Consider the following 22,725-nt stretch of genomic DNA (forward strand, 5'->3'; position numbering starts at 1 on the left):
CCGGTGCCTGTTCAACGCATTTCCTGCAACGCTGCTACATCAGCCCTATATTGGGACAGGGTATCGGATAGCAGCTCAGCAGCTTCATCTCTGTACAGGGAGCGCACATTCCATTCCAAATAGGATCATAGTGGGAATTCTCACTCGTCATTGTCGGCTGAACTATCCTTAGGGAAGCTAGGGATATCTACGGACGCTGCCTGCAGGTTTTGTGAGGAGTACGACGAAACCTCTGTACACGTCCTGGGACAGTGTCCGGCACTTGTGCAAAGTAGGTCGAGGCATCTGGGAGAACATTTAATACCAGATGCAAAGCTGAAAGATCTGGAAGTAAGGAACATACTAAAGTTTCTGACGGTTATAGACCAGCTTTAGATACTATGATCAAAATATACAGTATAACCAGTAAAAGGTTCACAATAGTTCTTAAAGGACGCGGTGCGACTTTCCCTTAACAGAATAATAATAATAATAAGTTAAGTAGACTTCCGGCACCACAGGAAACTCTAAAAAGTTTTTCGCTAACTTTCTTTAACAAAGTTCGTCGTTCAATTTGATTTTACGTCGATTGCCACTGTTTGAAGGTTCATAAGAAACAATAATGCAGTCGCATTAACTTTTATGAAATATGTGCATACAATTAAAACAAATCGTTTGAGTCAATTGATTAGCAATGAAATTGATGGTTTCTTGTGCAGTAATTCCCAAAGGCAAACATAGGACAAATATACAAATTATATTAATCTCCCTAAAAAGTTGATAATTCCCAAAAATTGGCAGGCCTAAAAACAAACAGGTTACCTTTTTTGAATCTCTATTGTAATAAATATAGTAATATACTATAAAGTTTCACACAAAACCTTAAAAACCGAGGACTATGACCACTTACCGGACGATATAATACAAACATAGTGACTGACTACAGAAGATGCAAATAGTCCCAGTTGTAATTTCAACGAGAGGAATAGTCCTGCAAAATTTACATAAAGCGCTGAAGATGATGAATGACGAAGATGAACCTAAGGACCAAACAATACATTACGATGCAAAAACCCAACTTCTTTACGATTTTTGCTATAGCCCCAAGTCCCGCCTAGTAGTAAACTAGCCTGGCAGGATCTGTTTTCAATTTATATTTGTACTGACTTAACTTTGCCTCCTTTCGAAAAAATAATTAAACAAATTGCAAGATTATCTTTGTTTATCACTTAATACCTATATTTACTAACCACTAAGTAGCACGACAGTGACATTATATATGTTTCCGTAGAATAAAATCTCTTAACAAAAAAATCAACAATTGCTTCTCACTATAGTTCATATTATACAAAAGTTCATACATACATTCACGCGAAACAGCAAAATTTAGGCACGTGCAGCATTATTACACATAACTACCTACACTAACCTACCTCGGAAATCAAGTAATTCTTTCTTTCAAATCAGAATTACTTATTATTATATGTCATTTTAGAAACTCTTTTCGCTTATCGTTCTAATAAAATCATCCAACTAGCCTGAATTAGTAGAAATGCCTATCATTTTCATGTAAACGGGGCTGCTAGAAGTGGCTCAAAATTTAGCAAATCACTCGAGAAATTAAATTTTTTATATCCCCAAGCCTCCATGGCCTTTGTGCATACGCCTTGTATTGATTCGATCTAAAACGGGATAATTGAAATTAACTTTCTGCTGAGATTAACTAGCAATATTTTAAATTGATATGAATTTGCAAGAGAGTAATTCGAAGTAAAATATTCTTGCTTGCAAATATTAAATTTTTGGACTTACTTCATCCCAGGATAGATCCCTTTTCCAATGAAATGGTGTTGCTTTCGAATCTCGGAAAGTTGAACTCACGCCGCCTATGTCTATCTTCGTATGAGTATCCAAAAATTCTTCAACCATCGAATCGAATGGTAAACCCAAAAATTGAAGAATTTCTTGAGTTAAATCATAAGGACTTAGCGAGAGATCTTCGTAGCGTACTACTCTGGAATGATAATGTTTGCACTAGCTTAAATTTCCCATCAAATTAGTTTCGTTTACTTGAATCTCGAAGCATATTTCTTAGTGAATTGCTGCGCAGCTTTGTAATCGGCTTCTAAATCTGCACATAACCTGGATTCTTCATCGCAATCAGGATTTCCAGGACACCATAATCTATGCTTTCTCGACTGCATAGTGCCACGTGGATCCCGAATGAGAAGTATTATACGAACATTCAAACTGAAACGAATAAATTTGACTTAAATATAAATTTACATTGTGAACTACGTATATGTTACAATCATAACTTCATATATTTATGGAAACATGATAGTTAGCTGTGAACGATGAAAATAGACAATGTAAGCTTTAGTTTAGTCCAATTACAATTATCATACAAAAGTAAAGTGGGCTCCACAGCGTAGGTTGTGTTAATGAACATTTCATTTCACCTCCAACGAAAACTTCACTTTCGACATAAAACATTACAAGATAGCATATTATGACAAAATTGCAAAGACTGCATACTTCACAACAAGAAAAAAATTGTGCCCACCTTTTGATTGGGAATTTTTATTTATTTTATTTGCCGAGTAAGTAAGTTTTCTTCATTATAAAAACTGCGTCCAATTCATTAAAATCAAATAAATTGTGGTACATCTTAATATATACATATATGGCTGCTATTCACGCCTTGTCGAAGGATGGATTCCTTAACTAATAAGAGAAAGATCTTCCCTTTGTAAGATTGGAAACTTTATTGATCATAATTCATTAATTTATACCTAATTAACAATATGATTTTTTTTTTTGGCAGGGTAAGTGAATGCTTTTCCGCACACAGTGTTGGACTCCCGGTTCGGTACGTCGTCGGACTACCAACTAAACACCTCCCCATCGTCAGAGAGCTAGCCTGGAACACACTTCGGGCTAGTCCCCGAAATCTCGCGCCTTGCGGAGTCTTCAAATCAGGCAATTCCTTTCACCAACGGGAGGGGAGAGGAGGAAGGGAACTGTCAGTTCAAGGAACCCTCTGCCATCCGGCTCCTCCACCGGTCGAGTTCTATCTTCTTAGCAACGAGAAGGGCTCGAACATAATGGGCAACACGGCTCCACCTGTCAGCAGTCCTCAGCATCTCTTCGAAAATGTTGTCTGGAGAGAGATCCCCTGTGTTTGAATAGTGCTGCTGATGAACCCCATCCCACCTTTCACAAGAAAAAAAAGTGTGGTGGGCGTCGTCCACAACTCCATTGCAAAACACACAATCCGGAGATCGCGCCTTTACAATCTTGTGCAGGTAAGACTGAAAACTTCTATGCCCACTTAAAAATTGAGTAAGGGAATAGTCAGTCTCACCATGCTTCCGATTCAGCCACGCACGTAAGTTGCCGATGAGCCGCACAGTCCATCTACCTCTAGTTTCATTTTGCCACGAGTCTGCCACTCGTGACTTGTATATGGCTTGACGCTCCTTAGCAAGAAGGGCAACGGGGATCACTCCCGCGATCACCATCACGGCGGGTTCAGAAACAGTGCGATACGCAGACGCCACCCGCAAAGCTCCCCGTCTCTATACTTGCGCGAAGCGTTTACGATCCTCTGCGCCGTAGAGTAGGACAGACTGTGTTGAACTCATCAGGAGACGTCGCCTGCTAGACGTAGGACCTCCAATGTTCGCCATTAGCCTATCTAACGCCAAAGCTGCTGCTTTGATTTGCTCAAAAAAGCTCATCTTTGAGTCAAGAGTCAACCCAAACCCAAATACCGCTGATTTAGACTCGATTATCGATTCGCCGAACGATATGGGAGGCAGGGTCGGAATTCTCTTTTTAGTCAGGATGACTACTTCGGTTTTTTCCAATGCAAGGTTGAAACCATGAGTAGTCATCCATCCGCTTCCCCATCGCATCAATATGTTTAGTCTGCTTTGCGCCTTTTCGACAGTGCGTCCGAGCCGAGCAGGCGCGACTCTTCTGGCATGTCGACTTTAAGTAGACTGTCATAGGTAGCGTTCCAAAGGTCCATCATTCTTTGACCCTCTAGTGTCTCATAAAGCAGGGAGCGGTTCCTCAAATAGTCCCTCAATATTCGTAAAAGATAATTCGGCACGTTGAAAGTATTGTCTAGTGTGCCTAGAATGTCTTCCCATCTTACGGAATTAAAGGCGTTTCTGACCTCAAGTGTTACGAGGGGCACCACCCGTCGAGTTCGGCGGCTATGTGCCTCTGCTCGTCCAACAGCGTCCACAACTTGCATGACAGCATCAATTGTGGATCTCCCTGCTCTAAAACCAAACTGCCAGGGAGATAAATCTCCGGCAGCGCGTATCGCTTCAGCGAGTCTATTTCTGATGAGCTTTTCGAGCACTTTCCCAGTAGTGTCAAGCATACATAGTGAGCGGTATGAAGACGGCAAGTCGCCTCGCCTCGACGGCCTCGCAACCTTCCAACGAGCAGGGAAAATGCCCTCTTTCAGGCAAGCGTTGAATGCGCCGCGCAGTAAGTCTGGCCGGTTTTGGAATACCAGTTTGTATACCTCTGCTGGAATACCATCGATTCCTGGCGCCTTCTTGTCTTTCATAGAGAGGACTGCGCAGGCAAGAGTGCCCTTAAAATGCGATCCCTCTGCTCCGCCTTAAGTGAACAGGGTTTCCGCAGAGCCCTGATTTTTCGGGTTACCAGTTTGTAACTGAGTCTCCACGGATCCCCATTCACCTCGTCGACCAGATCTTACCAGCAGCGAGCTTTGCTCTTGTTTGTTGCGCTGCGGAGTCTCCTTTTGGCTGATTTGTACTCCGTCATTATGGTACATGCCTCGGAGCCTGTAACACTCCTTCCGGAGCTCTGCGATTTCCACTGCCCACCAATACATGGAAGGTTTGCGTGCCTCGATGGTTCCTGGGCATGGAGGCTCTGCAGACTGTCGTTATCAGATTTATAACTGAATTTACGACAATGTCAGCTGCGGCACCACCGCCCCCAAGAGTACCCTCCAGCGTGGCCCCACTTTTTCCCAGAGTTTCGAGAAACTTCCCGGTGTTCACTTTCGCGACGTTCCATGCACAGAAATATCGCCGGGGTGGCGCACACCGAGAGTTTGTGTCCACCACTTCGAAAGCAATGTATTGGTGGTGGTCACTTGCCGAGAATTCGTCCAGAACTCGCCACCCGTTCACCAGCGACATCAGTGATTCCGACGCGAAAGGTATGTCTGGAATGCTTCCCTCGCAGCCCGGGCGCCGGAACGTTGGGGTTGATCTGGTGTTTAGAACTACCAGTCCTGTTTTCGCCGCCATTTCCTGAATTCGCTTCCCTCTGGAATCTGTGTGAGGCATGCCCCATTTACGTGCCCTAGCGTTGAAGTCAACCCCGACCCGGATCCGCCCATCCGTGCCTAAGATAGCGTCCTGCAAAGCATCAATCCTCCGACGAAAGTCCGGCATCGTCTCGTTCGGCATAAGATAAACACTAAAAACGTTATCCCTTAACACCGAATGCAGACAAAGCCGTCCCCTCGGCCTTGGGTAAGAACCCTAAGGAGGGTGCCGTACCGAACCCAAATGGCAGCGGTACCTGATATGTCAGGGTGCCATGAAACCCCCCTTGTTTTGGTACTGCTCACTGATGAGAAACTGGACACCGCCTCGATCCCGCAGTGTGCGCAACGCTCTCATCAGTCGCGCCACGGTCCCTGCATAGGATGTAGCTTTCCTTTTCATTGCAGGTGTTCGCTTTATGGCCTGCCTGGCCGCATTTACGGGATGTTGCCCTTCTGTCAGGTCCCCGACAGTTTGCAGATGTGTGCCCATGATCCAAACATTTCTAACATTTGGTTGAGGCGGCCCGGATTCGTATCCTGTACACTACCCAACCAATTCTTATTTCCCCGCTGTTTAGAAGCTTCCTCGCGGATTGCTCGGCAACTTCCACCACAGCGAGTTTTTAGCCTCGAGAGTTCGCAGAGGTGATACCAATCCGGACATTGGTTACCTCCAGACATTCGCGTTTGATCTTCTACCTCGTTCTTTTCCATGAGACAGTCAAGGTCTCGGATTTCCAAAGAACACGGCTGGAAACCAAAGCTTTTTTTCCCAGAAACCCCTTGACTGCTTCAAAGAACGTGACTTTATTTATAGTCCTCGGGCCTAGTTCGACTAGACTCCACCACCCTTCGTTTTACGAATGGAAGACACTTCTGCTCCGTTATTTTCGGGTTTAATCTTGTAACGGATTTCGCTTAGGACTTCCGCAAGTCTTGCCTTCCGTCGGCTTAATAGATAAAGCTGGCGGTCTAGTCCTCCTTCGTCTCCCCACCTTTTCTTTTGGTGCTCCGTCCTTCGTGTCCGTCTTAGTCTTAGGCAGAAGTTTTTCTGATGGCGCGACGTGTTGTTGTCTTTTGTTCCTCTTCGCCTTCTTCTTTTCAGCCCTGGAGATTACCTGAGTGAAGTCTCCTTCAGATATCCCCTCCTCCTTTCGTTTTTTACCAATTCGCTCTGCAATGGGCTGTCAGTGATCCGTTTGGTACTCGTCGGGAAGCGCGGTTGTTTCTGCTTCCTGCGGATTTTGTCTTACTTTCCATGTCCGCCTATAGTATGAAATCCTGTCCAGGAGCTCCTCCAGTTCCATTAGCCGGTTTTTCACCCCCTTGCCGACGTTTTTCTGGAGGAACGTCGCAGATCGCATGTGCTTCACAACTGCCGTGCATTTCTTAATAAGCCTTTCCTCTTCAGCTTGCCACTCGGCTTATATTCGAAACCATTTGATTAGTTTCGGCAGTTTCCACTGTGCCTCTTTCCGCAATTATAGCACTGTGTGGTATGGTCTGGGGTCTTATCTGCGTTGAAAGTGCCGCATCACTTTGCGAGTCCCTCTCTCCGTCTGCGCGTCCTGATGTCTCGTCGGGTATTTCAGCCCTTGTTGCGTCCTTCGCTGGGCGCTGGAGCGAACGGCGCATTTTCGTGCTGCGAATAAACGCAGCCAGCTCACTCTCCACTTCCACTATCTTCTCGTTTCGTTTGTTTTTATTCTCCATTTACATTTGAGTTGTTTACCAGCGCAACGTGTGCAAGGGGGCGGGCCGCAATAGTCAGCAACAAGTATATCCTCGGGGACAAAGCCCTTACCCCAGTTCGCTGAGGCCTAACCTACGATTAGCTGATCCCGGAACTCACGGACGGATCAGCGCTCGCTCGGGGCAACGCGATCTACTAATACCGGTTCAATGCACACTACCCGACCAGGGTCCCGAAGGGGCTGGCTCCTGATACACGTCACAACTACCACCTTAGCAGAGCTAGGCTTCGGGGACTAACAGTGAGTCCCGGTGTTTATCGGTCATTAGCAGTTCGCTCTTCACCGAAAAATTTTCTCGAGGCTAGTACCTATGACGCAGGTATTATGCCAGCTAGGGGGTCAGAACTACTTGCTCGGGCACCTCCGGGACGCCACTCCCCGTATCGTAAGCGACCCGTGAAGGATCGCTGACGATCCTTGAGGGACAATATGATTACATCAACAAAAACAATAACAAACATAAACGTATCACTAAAGGGGATAAATATAAAAAATACTTATTAGAAGAATTGAATCTCGTTGTATATCAGAAATTCTTCTTTGCCAAGAATTTCCTAACTTTGGAGAAATTTAGCATTGAACTTAGCAATTCAGATTTTAATAAAAAAACAGAAATTACACATATATGTAAGAGAATAAAATTCTAGTTTTTATTCATGTGTGAATAGTTTATTCAGGTGTGAACACTCCTTGTGGGGTATAGTACAGCAATGAAATTGTCGCCTCTCCTTAATGTGTGACTTATCCACTACCACCTCCGCCTACAGATAACAGTGCGTACGAGTGTCAGACCTGTTTTTTAAGGTTTTGTTTGCAAAACTACCATACATGGGGTATCAAATGAAAGGTCTCGACTAGCTGGTCTTAGTTTTGAGATTTGTTAGAAAGCGGGGTGGAAAGTGATGATTTATTTAACGGACTCATTCTCAGAAACTACCCAACCGAAAAATCTGAAAAAATTCATGAAGCTACATTTATATGATGCCCAGGCCTTAAAATTGTCTCCATATCGATATACGTTCAAATTAAGTTAATCATAGTATATTACTATATTTTTTTGGAAAATTGAGTAAAACCCCCCTTATGTTTATCCCAAACTTATAAAAATGGCAGTAGTATAAAATATAATATGAAGCGATGGCGGCTTTACGGTTTCTTACCAGGGCAGAGGCAAATCGTCAGACGCTGCCTCACCTCTGCCCTGGGAGCAGCGTGACCGTAGCGGCTCGCAGATGTTGCGTGCTCCTTTATATAATTCGTAGAACACTACATGACTACGAATTATATTGAGCGCAAATCCGCCTTATTGACCAGACCTGGCCAGAGCTGAAATATTCGTTTTAGGAATGATGGGGTCACTTTTTTTGAGAAGTTTGGGTGCAAGCCCTAAGCGAGGGGTCCGTGGACCAGGAAAGAGGGAGTAAGTTGCTTCCCATTCGGTCCGGTCCTGCATTAAGTTGATGCGGACTTAGGACCCCATCATTCCTAAAACGAATAATATGAAGAATATAATCCCAAGTTTGATCAAAATCATACTATTAGTAACAAAGTTATAGTAGCTCAAAGTTGACTTCACCGTGTAAATTTACTGCAACTAAATATCAATATCACACTAAAGTGGGTAGTCAGACATGCTAAATGCATATACATAAAGGGCTACGTACAAAAGGGATAGTTCTGCACTCAAATATACTCACAGAAGCAAACAAAACCTTCATACCTGAAGCGCCCAGCTTCCGGTTTCCCGACTTATTTCTTGTTTGAAATACCGTACTCTGATGATACGTTCCAGACGCACACAATACCTCATGGAGCCTTGAAGCTTTCGAGTAACATTGGCGGCAACACAGAACAACCTCAACTTGATACAGATGTAGAGATTACAGCGTTTACAGATCTTAAACAAGGCAGCGAAGGCGGATATAGAGCTGTAAATGCGTCGAGCGACAGTTAGTTCAGTTCCACGGTCACATAAATCACGTTTCATAAATATACAAATTAATCGACGCTTTCGATACTCTGCAGATAGGGAGACTGCGATCATCTTAGACTTAGAAATTTGGTTTAGTCGATGTTTATCTTCAGTCCGGCTTTACTTGCCTCTCTTTTCAAATCCAGAACCATTTGGCCAAGGTACATTATCCGGTGTGAGAACAAACAGATGTTATAACATTAGTCGAGGTGCTTGAGGAAAGGTCTTATCGTCCACTGAACTCCTCCATGTCCTCGGGCCAAGGTAGCATGAAAAAACATGATCGATAACAAGAAGACCTTAAATTTCACTGAAATTTTACCTCGCTCTGATAATAGCTATTAGCTTCCCCAGGATGCTCCTCCTATGCAGAACACACTAGATAACCTCACTGGAGAAAGCTTTCTCCAATTCGATGCAGAACAGATGAAGCGAAGATCTAAACTTGATACACTGTTCCAAAATTATCCGTAAAGTCTTGATGCGGTCAGTGCAGGATGATCCAGAGAATTAACCTGTCTGCACTTTCTCTCGATTAAGCTTTCGGGATGTTCCTTGATGCGTCCTAGGATTATTTTAACCACTATGTTTGCAACGACAGGGAACATACAGATACCCCTCGAATTCTCACACTCAAAATGGGTGAACTTCTTTGGAATCTTAACAATCACAAGCTTCTTCCACTTTCTGGGAAAGATGTCGGACTCCCAAGACTTCTGTACTAGTGGAAGTAGCAGATCTACAATAACTGCAAGTGCAGCGATGAATAACATTGCGGGGAGATCGTCAAGCCTCGGAGGCCTGCATTGATGCATAGGACTGTACAATTGTGATGCTTCTTAATCTAGACCGAAATCTTGCAGTTCAGAAACCGGCTCTCAAGGTCAAAAGAGCGAGTTTTGCGATAGCAATCAAAAACAAACTGACACCTGATTCATTCGTCATCTACCTCTCGGCTTTCCAGAGTACGTTAGCACATTGCCTTAAGAAGGAGAGGAATACTCTCCAGAGTCGTATACAGAATTCAGCTTATATCTTTGGAATTCTCGAAAACCTGCATTCTGAGGAATATTGCTACCGTTCCAGAAGCCAATTGTTGTCCATTTTCGATAGCCAATGGTCTTCATCGCGAAAAGACCTACCTACCCCTACCCTACTCCTTATGTTTTGGCAACAGCCAAGTTTCAAAATTTCCAGGTTACTATCCCACAAATCTTTATTCCTTTTGGTCGCCTCTTACGACAAGCAGGGATATTCTGAAAAACCAAATCACAGGATACAATGGTAATGAAGAATAATGTTAATAATAGTATAAACTCCCCCGAAGCCGGTCCCAAGCCCGGTTGTGAAAGGAGGAGGGATAGATAGCTTCAGTCTGAATGGCTGTACGCCACCGCAGCGTCTCAGGGGGTAGGTGAGGAAAGCGCAGGAACTTTGCAGTCTTGCAGATTACTCACTAAGGAAGCTATCTCAACACCTGGCAGCTAGGGATAAAATGCACCACCAACAATGAGAAGAAGGAGAAATTTGACGTCCGGTACGGATAACCGGCGGGAGCCGTCTGACTTGGTGACTGGGTCGGGCTCTCGTAATGGACAGCACGGCGTCGAAACCGCTAGTCGTGGGGCGGTTCGACGTCTAGGCGCCACGACGACCAGGAGCACAGCTCCGCCTGTTGCAGCTGTTTCGCAACAATCTGTGGCGTTATTGGTTTCAGATCAGCACTGGCAGTGCCAGCCGACGGGTGAGAAATAAAGTGCAGAGGGTTTACCGGAACTATGCCATCCCCTGTGAGACACCCGTTGTTGAAATTCTGGACACACTAAAACAGAAACTTCCTGTCATATGCAGTCGGTTACGACGGTATGGCGAAAGTTATTCCGGACGTGTCCAGAATGCAACATACGCGAGGAACCAGCGGAGCTTTTTCAAATCTCTCAACGAATCCCAACAGAGCGCCCAGACAATACAGTTCTCGGTGACGGAAGCGAAAGAGTATTGGGGTGGACTTTGGGGGTTACCTGCCCAGCATGCTGAGTGGATCATCGCCGAAGGCACCCGCCATGCCAATGCACCTGGCATGAATTTCGCGGATGTTACCGAAGAGGAAGTTCGACGAGCCATAAACAGCTCGAAGAACTGGAGGGGTCCAGGTCTGGATCGGGTGCAGAATTTCTGGTATAAGAAATTTACCAGCGTACACAGTCGGTTGGCACGCAGTATAAATGAGGTCATGAGTCGGCCGGAGGAATTTCCACCTTTCCTCACTGCGGGGATTACCTACCTTATCCCTAAGATGGACACGGTGCAGGACCCCGCAGACACAAGACCGATCACTTACCAACCCTCTACAAATTCATCACGTCCATTATTAGTGGAAGGATCAATGCGCACCTCGAGACCAACAACATTCTGTCCGAGAAGCAGAAGGGCTGCCGAGTTGGGTCAAGGGGTTGCAAAGAGCAACTCATTATCGACTCGGTAGTTGTAGGACAAGCAACTAGAGGCCAAAGAAACCTCTTCAGTTGCTATATCGATTATGCCAAGGCTTTTGATAGCGTTCCGCACACCTGGCTAATCGACATCCTACATCTGTATCGCATTGATCCGAAACTAATAAAGTTTTTGGCGACAGTCATGGAAGGGTGGCATACCACCTTATCAGTCCGTACATCTGAGGGTGCTAATACCTCAGAGCCCATCCGTAGTATACGGCGGGGCATCTTCCAGGGGGATTCCTTGAGTCCCCTTTGGTTTTGTATGGCACTGAACCCCCTTTCATGGCTACTGAATGATGCTAGAGGGCATGGTTTTGCAATAAAATATGGCCTACGTGCTAAGTGCGAACTGACACACTTGATGTATCATACTTAGAAGACATCAAGCTGTATGCTGGTACTGACAACCATCTTAGAAGTCTGTTGCGAATAATAGACATGTTCAGCCGTGATATTCGGATGCAGTTTGGATTAGACAAATGTCGAATCCAAGCCATCCGCAAAGGTCATCACGAGCCACATGCCGGACATAGCATTGGTGACCTCCACATCGAAGCTATGACCGAGACAGACTTCTACAAGTACCTAGGAATTCTGCAAGGAACCCATGCTCGAGTTGGTGATCTGAAAGAAGCTCTGCTGTCCGAATTCCTGCGACGTGTAAAGCTGGTGCTGAAATGGCATCTCTCGGGGAAGAATAAAATAAGCGCGTTGAATGTATTCGCTATCCCTTCACTGGCTTATGCATTCGGAATATTGCCGTGGACGAAGACCGATCTGGAAAACGTCCAGCGGCGGATACGGACAACTATGTCCAAATTCCGAATGCATCACCCAAAGTCTGCGGTGGAGCGAATGAATCTGCCGCGTGACATCGGAGGTAGGGGCGTGGTTGACGTGGCGGCACAACATAATCGCCAAGTCGACTCGCCGCGCACTTATTTTTACAGCAAAGAGCAGGCGAGTCCCTTGCATGCCACTTAACTTGAAGGATCGATCCTTCAATCCTCTGAGTGGGGTGAAGTCGGACCAAGAGCGAATCGATGAATGGAAGTCGAAGGCAATGCACGGTAAACACGTGAATTGTCTTTGGCAGCCATTTGTCGATTTGCATCGAACAGATGGCTGTGTGCTGGGGAGCTCTTTGCTGAGACGGAGGGGTTTATGTGTGCCATTCAGGATGGCGTGGTCGCCACCCGAGCTTATAAAAAGCTCATCATGAAAGAACGGGTGGAAAACGACCAGTGCAGAATGTGTGGTTCGGCGTTAGAGACGTTGGACCATCTCATTTCTGGTTGTACTGTTATGGCACCGGTGCAATACATCACCAGGCATAATGCTGTATGTAAGGTTATCCATCAAAACCTTGCATATAAGCATGGGCTGATCACGGGAACATGTCCGGTTTACCGATATGAGCCGCAAGCAGTACTTGATAGTTCTGCTTACAGCATGTATTGGGACCGGCAAGTTCTGACTGATCGCCATAACGCACACAATAAGCCTGACGTACTGTTAGTTGACAAGACGAGTCGCTCCGCGTATATTATTGATGTTGCTATCCCCCATAATAGCAACATTGAATGGAAATACGTGGAGAAGAAGGTGAACTATGAGCCATTGGCTCGGGAAATCAAAGAAATTTGGCGTCTCGAGCGGGTGGTTGCGGTGGTGTATAATATTGTCAGCTACAGGTACTGTACCTTAATCCCACACGGCTTCCCTTGATGTCCTGGGACTTTCGCACAGTCTGGTTCAAACCATGCAGAAGTACACCATTCTGCATACGTGCTCGATGTTGCGGGGAGTACTCGACGGATTCTCCCACTGACCTACCACCGGCCACCACCACCAGCGCCCCTTTAGTTTTTAAGTAGGTAGGATCGTCCGAGCCTAAATGCTTGGCACTTAGTGCTAGTATTAGGTAAAATCCGGCATCTGCCGAGATTGTGATAACTCGGAAGTATATTACCAACTATTTTTAAATTGACCGGAAAACTCAATTGCAATAGCAAAGAGAAAAGTATCATGCACAATATAACTTAAATTGATGGGAAAACTTCCTCTGAGTTCAGTCTAGGGATACTCAATCACAGTAGCAAAGAGAAAAGTATCATGCATAATACTGGTTTAGTAGTGGCTTAGTTTTTGTGGAGATTCTGCTATCAGTATCAAAGTTATAGCAGTTCAAACTTATTGATTTCGCGCGAATTTACTGCACATTAAGGTTTTCCCCATCATTTTGCCTCAAAAAGCAAGCCTATTTTTATGAATTTTTCTGACGAATTGTGTTGTATATAATGATTAAATTCCGTTTGGATTACATTAATACACTCTTGAAATATAGTATTAATTTTACACTGCCAATGAATATAATGTTATAAAGAAATGCTTTAAAAGAGAGGTAGTCCACTTGCGTTATTAAAATCTTCAGTTTGGAGGGTGTGAAACCAAATCAAAAATGTTTACAATCTGTAAAGAAGTGGCTATCGTCCCTACCTTGGTTAAACTTTTTGTTGAAAAAAAAATAGAAATACGATTGAAAAAACAATTCGGAAAATCGGAAGCGAGACGCTTCGGGTCTAAAGGTTTTGTGTTTATCTTATGTGAGGAACTTTCTATGTGAGTTTTTTGTCGTACAGGGCTAAAACTTCAAAATACAGTGAATCCTCTCTAAGACAAAATTCCGTTAGGTTGAATTGTTCTCTAACTCGACCTTTTGGGGCTTTCATAGGCGTTCCCGTCAATTTATTGTGTAAAATTCAACCTCTAAGTCGAACCATATTTTGTAACTTCAGGAAAATATTATAATTCATCTAAGTTGAAATCCAAGCGGCGCAAATCGCAAACCATTCTACATTCATCTATATAAGTGTCTGGGGCACAATTGCTGTTTTTGGAACATAGAAACTTCAATGAAAACAAGTCGGGAAACCGGAAGCTGAACGCTTCAGGTATGAAAGGTTTTGTACATTTCTTCTATAAAGAGATTTAAATGCACATTTATCCCATTAGTATATAGCACGTAATATATGCATATACTATGTGAGAATATCCACTTTCGCATGATATTTAAAGTCTTGAATTTGCACAGAAGCGGCAACTTTGATCTATTATAACTTTGTTAGTAAAAGTGCAATTTCCACCAAACTTGGTAGAATCATGCTCTATATTGTAGCCTATACTCCTCCAATTTTGTGGTACTAGGATGAACTTAAGGGGGGTTTTGCAGCTAATTATTAAAAATTATAGTAATATACTATTATTAACTTTATTTGATCAGATATCGGCATATAGAAAATTTCCGAGCTTAGGCATTTTGATTTTTTTCAGATTTTTCGGTTGGGTAGTTTCCGAGAATAGGTCCATTAAAAAAATGATCATTTTCAACCCCCTGGACTCACTACCTTTCCAAACAAGTCCAGCTTCGGAAAGTACTAATCGAGATCTTTCATTTGACACCCCATATGCCTATAATTGATGAAAAAAAAGTTCAGCCCAGTAGCATGTATAGGGGCAGGACCTGACGACATTGCATCTGAGCTCTGAAAAGCGAAGAGCTGGGACCCAACACTGTGGCTCAGTGAATTCTTTAATCTGGTTATTCACGAAAGAAGAACGCCATCTGACTGGCATGAAAGTACCACGGTCCTAATATGGGAAAATAAAGATAGTCCAGCAGAATCTTCAAATTACCGTCTAATTCGACAACTTTCCCATATCATGAAGATTTTTGAACGCATTCTTGACAACCGTATTCGCGAAATCGTTTAAATAACCGTGAGTCATGTCGGATTTGTCAAAAACTGCGGAACTACTGACGCAATACACGCTGCGCCGTTACTCATGGAGAAATACCGTGGGAAGCATTACCCTCTTCATATTGCATTTCTGGATCTAGGGACACCATTTGACCGTGTTCCACACGAATTTATCTGGTATGCCTTACGACAGCACTTAGTGTCAGAAGAACTCGTGCGCTGGGTTCAATTGCTCTACCACGATCCGAAAAGTAAAGTTCGAAGTATGGCGGGTGTATCAAAATCGCTTCGTATCTCTGTTGGTGTTCATCAAGGAACCGCCCTCTCACCACTCCTCTTTATTCTTGTTATGGGCACCGTCACACGGGATATGCGACTCCAGCGCCCTACACACTGCTTTATGCAGATGATGTTTTCCTAGCATCACCAGAACTGAGCGATTTAAATATCTCGGGTCAATGCTATCAGCCAATGGAGAACGTTATGAAATTGCTTCACACATTAACGCACCCTGGATGAAATGGCGTTCCACAACTGGTGTTCTTTGTGATCGACGTGTTAACGAAATCTAAAATTTACCGCAATGTCGTCCGTCCTGTCACTCTTTATGGTTCTGAGTGTTGGCCAACTATAATAGACAATGCGGTAATGGAGACGAAGATGTTACGCTGGATAAGTGGCGTCACACGTTTTGATCACATCCGAAATGAGTATATCCGCGATCGTTATGGGGTTGCATCGATCGTGGAAAAATTGCGAAAGAGGCGTTTTCGATTGTATGGTCATGTAATTCGTTCTAACGAGAATTCACTTGTCAAGATCGGTCTGTATATCGAAGTCGATGGTAAACGACCAAAAGGCCGGCCGAAACAACGGTGGCTTGATGCACTGGATGGGGATTTAAAAGCCTCGAGATTGCACCCAGATCAGGCATTCGATAGAGCCAAATGGCGAAACCGATCACGACAAGCCGACCCCGCGTGTGAACGGGACAAAGGCTGAAGAAAAAGAAGAATAGAGACCCCCTTAAATTCGACATAGAATTATGTAACTCACTGTATGCGCGCGGCCGCAGTTCCCACCTTTCACCAAGTTTGGTGGCAATCGCTACAACCGTCTCCGTCTAATTAGGTTTTGTTTAACACAAAACCTTAAAAATGGATAATAGAGGCGCTAGCATTATTTTCAATGCATGATTTTCACCCAGGGTCCAGATTCCATCCTTGCGGTCCAAGATCACTCGTTGCACGAAATTTTAACATTAAGTGTCTATTTACAGAGATTTTATCCAGAATACTCACATACGCAAGATGCCAAAACAGACAAATCGCTTGTTCAATTTCAAATTTACCTTATTATTTTACCACATATTGAGAAAGAAAAGCGCAGAAGATTTGGAAATGCTAGTTCTAGTGAAAGTCTTAAAGTTAAATCCGGAGAAAGTGCAGCATAAAAAGGTGTGGATGACGCTGGGTGAAAGGACTTTTTCAATATCGTCTTATTATTCTACTGTTCGGTCTCTTTAAAGTTTTGTATGAAACCAAACTCTACTAAAATCGATTCAATGTCTGTCTGTCTGCCACACCCGATTTACTCAGAAACTGCTGAGCCTATTTATCACGAAATTTGGTGAGAATGTCATTTACTGTTGAGTATAAGGGAGGGGTGCAATTTTTTTTCACAGAGCATGGTCATGTGGAGTATCAAATGAAAGGGAACAATTACTGCTTTCTCAAACTGGTTCTATTTATGATATTAGGCGGAACATTGGGAAGGGAGGGTTCAAAATGAGAGCCCCGAAAAGTGAAATATGTCTCCTTCTCAGAACCTATCCAACCGAAAAATCTGGAAAAAAAATCAATGATGCACCTATATGAAATTTAGGCCTTAAAATATAACCCATTCCGATATTTTCTCAAATAAAATTAATAATAGCATTCGTTTTGAGAATGATGGGGTCCTAAGTCCGCATCAACTTAATGCTGGACCGGACCAAATGGGGAGGAACTTACTCCCTCTTTCCTGGTCCACGGACCCCCCGCTTAGGGCTTGCACCCAAACTTTTCAAAAAAGTCAAGCGATGGCGGCTTTACGGTTTCTTACCAGGGCAGAGGCAAATCGTCAGACGCTGCCTCACCTCTGGCCTGGGAGCAGCGTGACCATAGCGGCTCGCAGATGTTGAGTGCTCCTTTATATAATTCGTAGAACACGACATGCCTACGAATTATATTGAGCGCAAATCCGCCTTATTCACCAGAGCTTGGCCAGAGCTGAAAATATTCGTTTTGAGAGTGAAAGAGAGAGTAAGTTGCTCCCCATTTGGTCCGGTCCAGCATTAAGTTGATGCGTTCTTAGGACCCCCCACCCCCAAGTGGGACTCCCCACATATGCGGAAGGGAGAGAGAAAAGTTTTTTTTCACAGAATATGGTCATGTGGAGTGTCAATCGAAAGAACTCAATTTTCGAAAAGTGAGGTGTATGGTAAAATCAAGGTGGTGCACCTATACAAGATCAAGGCCTCAAAATACACCCCGTTCCGATATTTACTCAAATAAAGTTAATAATAGCAGAATTCGACTTGAAACCCCTCCTCAACTTTATTATAGACGCACACAGTTTGCACTGTTGCAATAATATAGCTGATACTGGCTATTTTCATGGTAATCGTATTGAACTAAACAAAGTTATACTACATAAAATTAGTATTTTTCATAAGAAAATTGCCAATTATTGTATAGGGTCTACAAATAAGTTCTGTCGGTTTCACAATAGATGGCGTAGCTTGTTTTTTATTCCATTGAACCACATTTCCAAACATTCATCGGAAAGCTACTGTCAATAGGCACAAACGTCAGTATAAATTATTTAATTGAAGTGTAAACAACAATACTTTTTTCATCAACGAAAATGGCCAATTTTGTACCAAATAATGTGTTTTTGCGGGGAGTTCTACTTCATTATTTCAATATGAAGAAAAAAGCAACCGAAAGTCATCGCATTTTGGTGGAAGTTTATGGTGACCATGCTCTATCTGAGCGAACGTGTCAGAGGTGGTTTGGATGGTTTAAAAGTGGCGATTTTGACTTGGAAGACGAAGAGCGCGCCGGACGGCCAACCATTTTTGAAGATGAAGAATTAGAGGCATTGCTCGACCAAGATCCATCGCAAACGCAAGAAGAACTTGGAAAAACACTTCGAGTCACTCAGCAAGCCATTTCCAATCGTTTAAAAGGAATGGGAATGATCCGAAAGGTCGGAAATTGGGTTCCGTATGAACTGAAGCCAAGAGACGTCAAACGCCGTTTTTTCACGTGCGAACAACTGCTCCAACGACAAGAAAGGAAGGGTTTTCTGCATCGAATAGTTACTGGCGATGAAAAGTGGATCCATTACGATAATCCCAAGTGTCAGGCAACGTGGGGATACCCCGGCCATGCCTCATCATCGACGGCCAAAGCGAATATTCATGGTGAGAAGATCATGCTGTGTATATGGTGAGACCAGCTGGGTGTGGTATACTATGAGCTGCTAAAACCGAACGAAACCGTCACGGGCAACCTCTACCGACGTCAAATTATGCGTTTGAGCCGCGAACTCAAGAAAAAACGGCCGCAATACCAGCAAAGACATGATAAAGTTATTTTGCAACATGACAATGCTCGTCCACATGTTGCACAGCCCGTTAAAACATATCTAGAGACGTTGAAATGGGAAGTCCTACCCCACCCGCTGTACTCTCCAGACATTGCTCCTTCTGATTACTATTTGTTCCGGTCGCTGCAGCATGGCCTGGCTAACCAGCACTTCTCCAATTACGAGGAACTCAAAAAATGGCTCGATGAGTGGATAGCGGCCAAGCCGGCCAATTTTTGGCGCGATGGTATCTATGAATTGTCTGAAAGAGGGAAGAAAGTTGTGGCTAGCGATGGGCAATACTTTGAACAATGAATGTATAACCAATTTTTCACAATAAAGCTTCAAATTTAACAAAAAAACCGACAGAACTTATTTGTAGGCCCTATACATTCATTGCCAATTGCACTTACACTGCAACCCTTCATCACAAACCATTCTATTACAATACCCACTACTGAAAAGAGTTCGCTATCTGGGAATTGGCTTTGTATGTGAGACACATCGCCGGGCGGAGCAATTTTACGAGTTGCAGTATTTTGATGGGGTTAATATGGGATTTTTATTTTCATTATTTTCCTTTCACTGAAGTTATAAGAAAACACAGAACAGATCTTCGAGACAGGAATTATTTTTGACCTTAGTTGTAAAGTGCGGGGCTCGAGAGGGTTCACTTATTTCAAGAACCGATTCTCAGAAATTACTCAACCTAGATATCTGAAAAACTGCATGGCCATCCGCGCACACTTCTAGGCTTCAAAATACTCCCCGTTGCGATATCTGCTCAAATAAGGTTAATAATCTTTATATATAAAAATGAAATCCCCCCTGAAAATGTCCAAATACTTTGTAGAAGGTTGTTAGGCAAAGAAAAGTTAAGAAAATTGCGCGGAAAATTGGAAAATAACTGAAAATTTCCGCGTTTCACGTTTAGCATATGCACTTTTTGTTTTGGTAGCGGGACGCAGAACTGCTTTAATGAAAACAAAAACGTCTATGTGTCTTAGCTAAAATAAATCGGTTTTGGTGAATATGTGGCGTCGTCATTACTCCCTCCAGCCACTTAGCGTCGTCTTCGAGGTCATTGGTTTTTACAAAATTTTGTTTTTGATTATCAGTGAATAAACATTGTAAAGCAGACTTACTGGCTTGTTATTCTCTGTAAACCCCTCAGGTGTCGTCATCGACCTCTAACAGGTCACTTACCGTACGTGGTGTGACGTCCCCGAGGTGTCCAACTAGTTCTGGCCCACTAGCTGACAGCATACCTGCGTCCTAGGTAATAGCCTTGAGAAAGTCTCTCGGTGAGGAGCGAACCGCGATTGACCGGTACACGTCGGAACACACTGGGAATACCGGAGCCGTCGACAGATCTTTGTCGACGTCGATGGGGTGATGTGAGCCTAGATCTGCCAAGGTGGTAGTTGTCACGTGTATCAGGATCTAGCCCTTTCGAGACCCTAATCGGGTTGTAGGGTATTGAACCGGTGTAGGTAGACCGTGTTGCCCCGAGCGAGCGCTGATTCGTCCGTTAATTCCAGGATCAGCTAAGCGTAGGTAGGGCCTCAGGCAGCTGAGGTAGGGGCTATGTCCGCGGTTCGCTCCCTTGCACACGTTGCGCATTTTCCATGGAGAATAAACCGGAATTAACAAAAAAAAATTGACGAAATATCAGGAAAGGAGGAATAACTGGGTTCGTTTGGGGGCAACACAAAAATGCGTCGTTCATCGCAGCAATCAGTGAAGGAGGCAGCGAGAGCCGGCATACTCCATGTGACACCGGGACGCTCAAATAAAGAGGGAGCCTTAACAAGAGGCGCGGGGACGGCAACCCCAATACCCTGTATTTCCCCTGTTCCGAAAAAAAAGCCCAGTCAGGATCGCGAGTCCTGAGCAGGTGGACTCGGACACGAACGGAGTGCAAGGGCAGTCGACCGTCCTAGCTAGAGCCGAAGAAGAAAACCTCATCGGAAAATGCGTGGCAGTGGTGAAGCCTATGCGGTCGGCAACGTTACTTCAGAGGAATACCAGCAAAGGCGTCAAAAAGGGCTGACGGAACTGGAGGAACTATTAAATCGCATCTCCTTCTACAGGGGAACGGGAGAGCAGCAAAAGACAATGGGAAAACAGCCGCACTCCCCGCTACACTCCCATACCGAAAACGACGGGTAGCAGAGTCCTCGTCGAACTGAGCCCGGAGACGATTAGCAAGAGAACATTCTGCGAAGCGGTCAAGGGGTTTTTGGGAGAGAAGGCTTTTATTTCTACCCTAGAGCCTTTGTGCTCTCTAGAAATCCGGGATTTTGACTGCCTCACAGAAAAGGTCGAAGTGGAGGAGGCCATAAAGCGTGAATGTCCAGAGGTAACCAATGACCGGATAGGTATCTCCTCTGTAAATGCACAAGGCCAAAAACTCGCCGTGTTGGAAGTCCCCGAGCAACATGCGAGAGAACTCCTTAGCAGCGGGAAAATGCGGATAGTCCACATCAAATGCTACAGGTGTCTGGACTATGGACACACGTCAGCAACTTGCAAGGGACCGGACAGGAGGGCAGCATGCCGGAGATGCGGGCAGGTAGGCCACCAAGCGAAGACCTGCAATGAAAGAGAATGTTGCGTTCTCTGCAGGGATCGTGGCGCGTCTGGTGAGAACGTCGCACACACTGCGGGCTCGGGACTGTGTTCAATCTTTAGAGCGGAATTGGAAAGGGGTAGGGCGCGAATGGCATGATCCGCATTTGGAGGGCAACCGCTCACCAGTTGCAAGCGCAATTCGCTACGGAGATAAATGCTGATCAAATGCTAATCAGCGAGCAATACCGAAACACGGACCCACCTTCATGGCATCTCGACTTATCGGGCGCCGCCGCCATCTGGATTCGGAACGACGTTCGACTTCGTGTTCTTGCCGAAGGCCGAGGGAATAGGTTTATCTGAATTCCGTGTTTAGGGGTAATGTTTTCTAGTGTTTACCTGGTAGGCGGAGATTTTAATGCTAGCGCCCTTAGGGGGGCTAGGGCAAGCCTCAGCCAGACTCCAGAGGGAAACGGATTCTAGAAATGGCGGCGAGAACCGAGCTTGTAGTTTTGAACACCGGATCCTTGCCAGCCTTGCGGCGCGTGAAGGAAGCATTCCTGACATAACTTTGGCATCGGAATCCGTGGACGGGTGGCGAATTCTGGAATACTTCTCGGAAAGTGATCACCAGTACATCGCGCTCGAAGTAGTTCACGCTACTTGCCGGCGAGCACTAACGCGACGCTCCCCCTGCGTGTGGAATAATGCGAGGGTGAACATCAGGAAGTTCGTCGAAGCTCTTGGAGCAGGCAGAGGCGCGCTGGAGGGTGCTCCGGGGGGTGGTAACGTCGCAACTTACACCGTCGTAAATTTGGTGATGAACCTGAAACGACGGCGTGTGGGGCTTGAATGCCACAACGTTTACACGCCAAAGAGGAACCATGCGCCATAAAGGCACGGTATAGATCAGCAAAAAGGAGACTGCGCACCACGATATATAAAAGCAAAGCTTGCGGCTGGCAGAACCTGGTCAAGGAGATGAACGAGGACCCGCGAGGATTTGGCTATAAGCCTGTTACCCGGAAAATCGATCCACAACGAGTGCTGTTATGGAGGTCGTGCATGCGGTTCATCAAGCCGAGGCACACAGCCCCCAATCTCGACGGATAATGCTAGTCATAACGCTTGATGTCAGAAATACTTTCAATTCCGTAAGGTGGACAGAAATGCTAGGCATATTCGAAAACTCATTCAACGTGTCAATCAATCCCTTGCGGGTATT

General features: G+C 44.7%; 1 protein-coding gene across 1 annotated transcript in view; it reads right to left on the reverse strand.

The window, feature by feature from the left end:
- Positions 1-1,118: 1,118 nt before the first annotated feature.
- Positions 1,119-22,725, reverse strand: part of LOC119651493 (carbohydrate sulfotransferase 1-like) — a 70,460-nt gene continuing 48,853 nt past the window's right edge. The window contains 3 exon segments of the mRNA XM_038055107.1: positions 1,119-1,661; positions 1,792-1,993; positions 2,050-2,229. Coding sequence (XP_037911035.1) covers positions 1,545-1,661; positions 1,792-1,993; positions 2,050-2,229 — 499 coding nt within the window. The 3' untranslated portion in view covers positions 1,119-1,544.

This window comes from Hermetia illucens, chromosome 3 (genome assembly GCF_905115235.1).
Source record: "Hermetia illucens chromosome 3, iHerIll2.2.curated.20191125, whole genome shotgun sequence".
Lineage (NCBI taxonomy): Eukaryota > Metazoa > Arthropoda > Insecta > Diptera > Stratiomyidae > Hermetia > Hermetia illucens.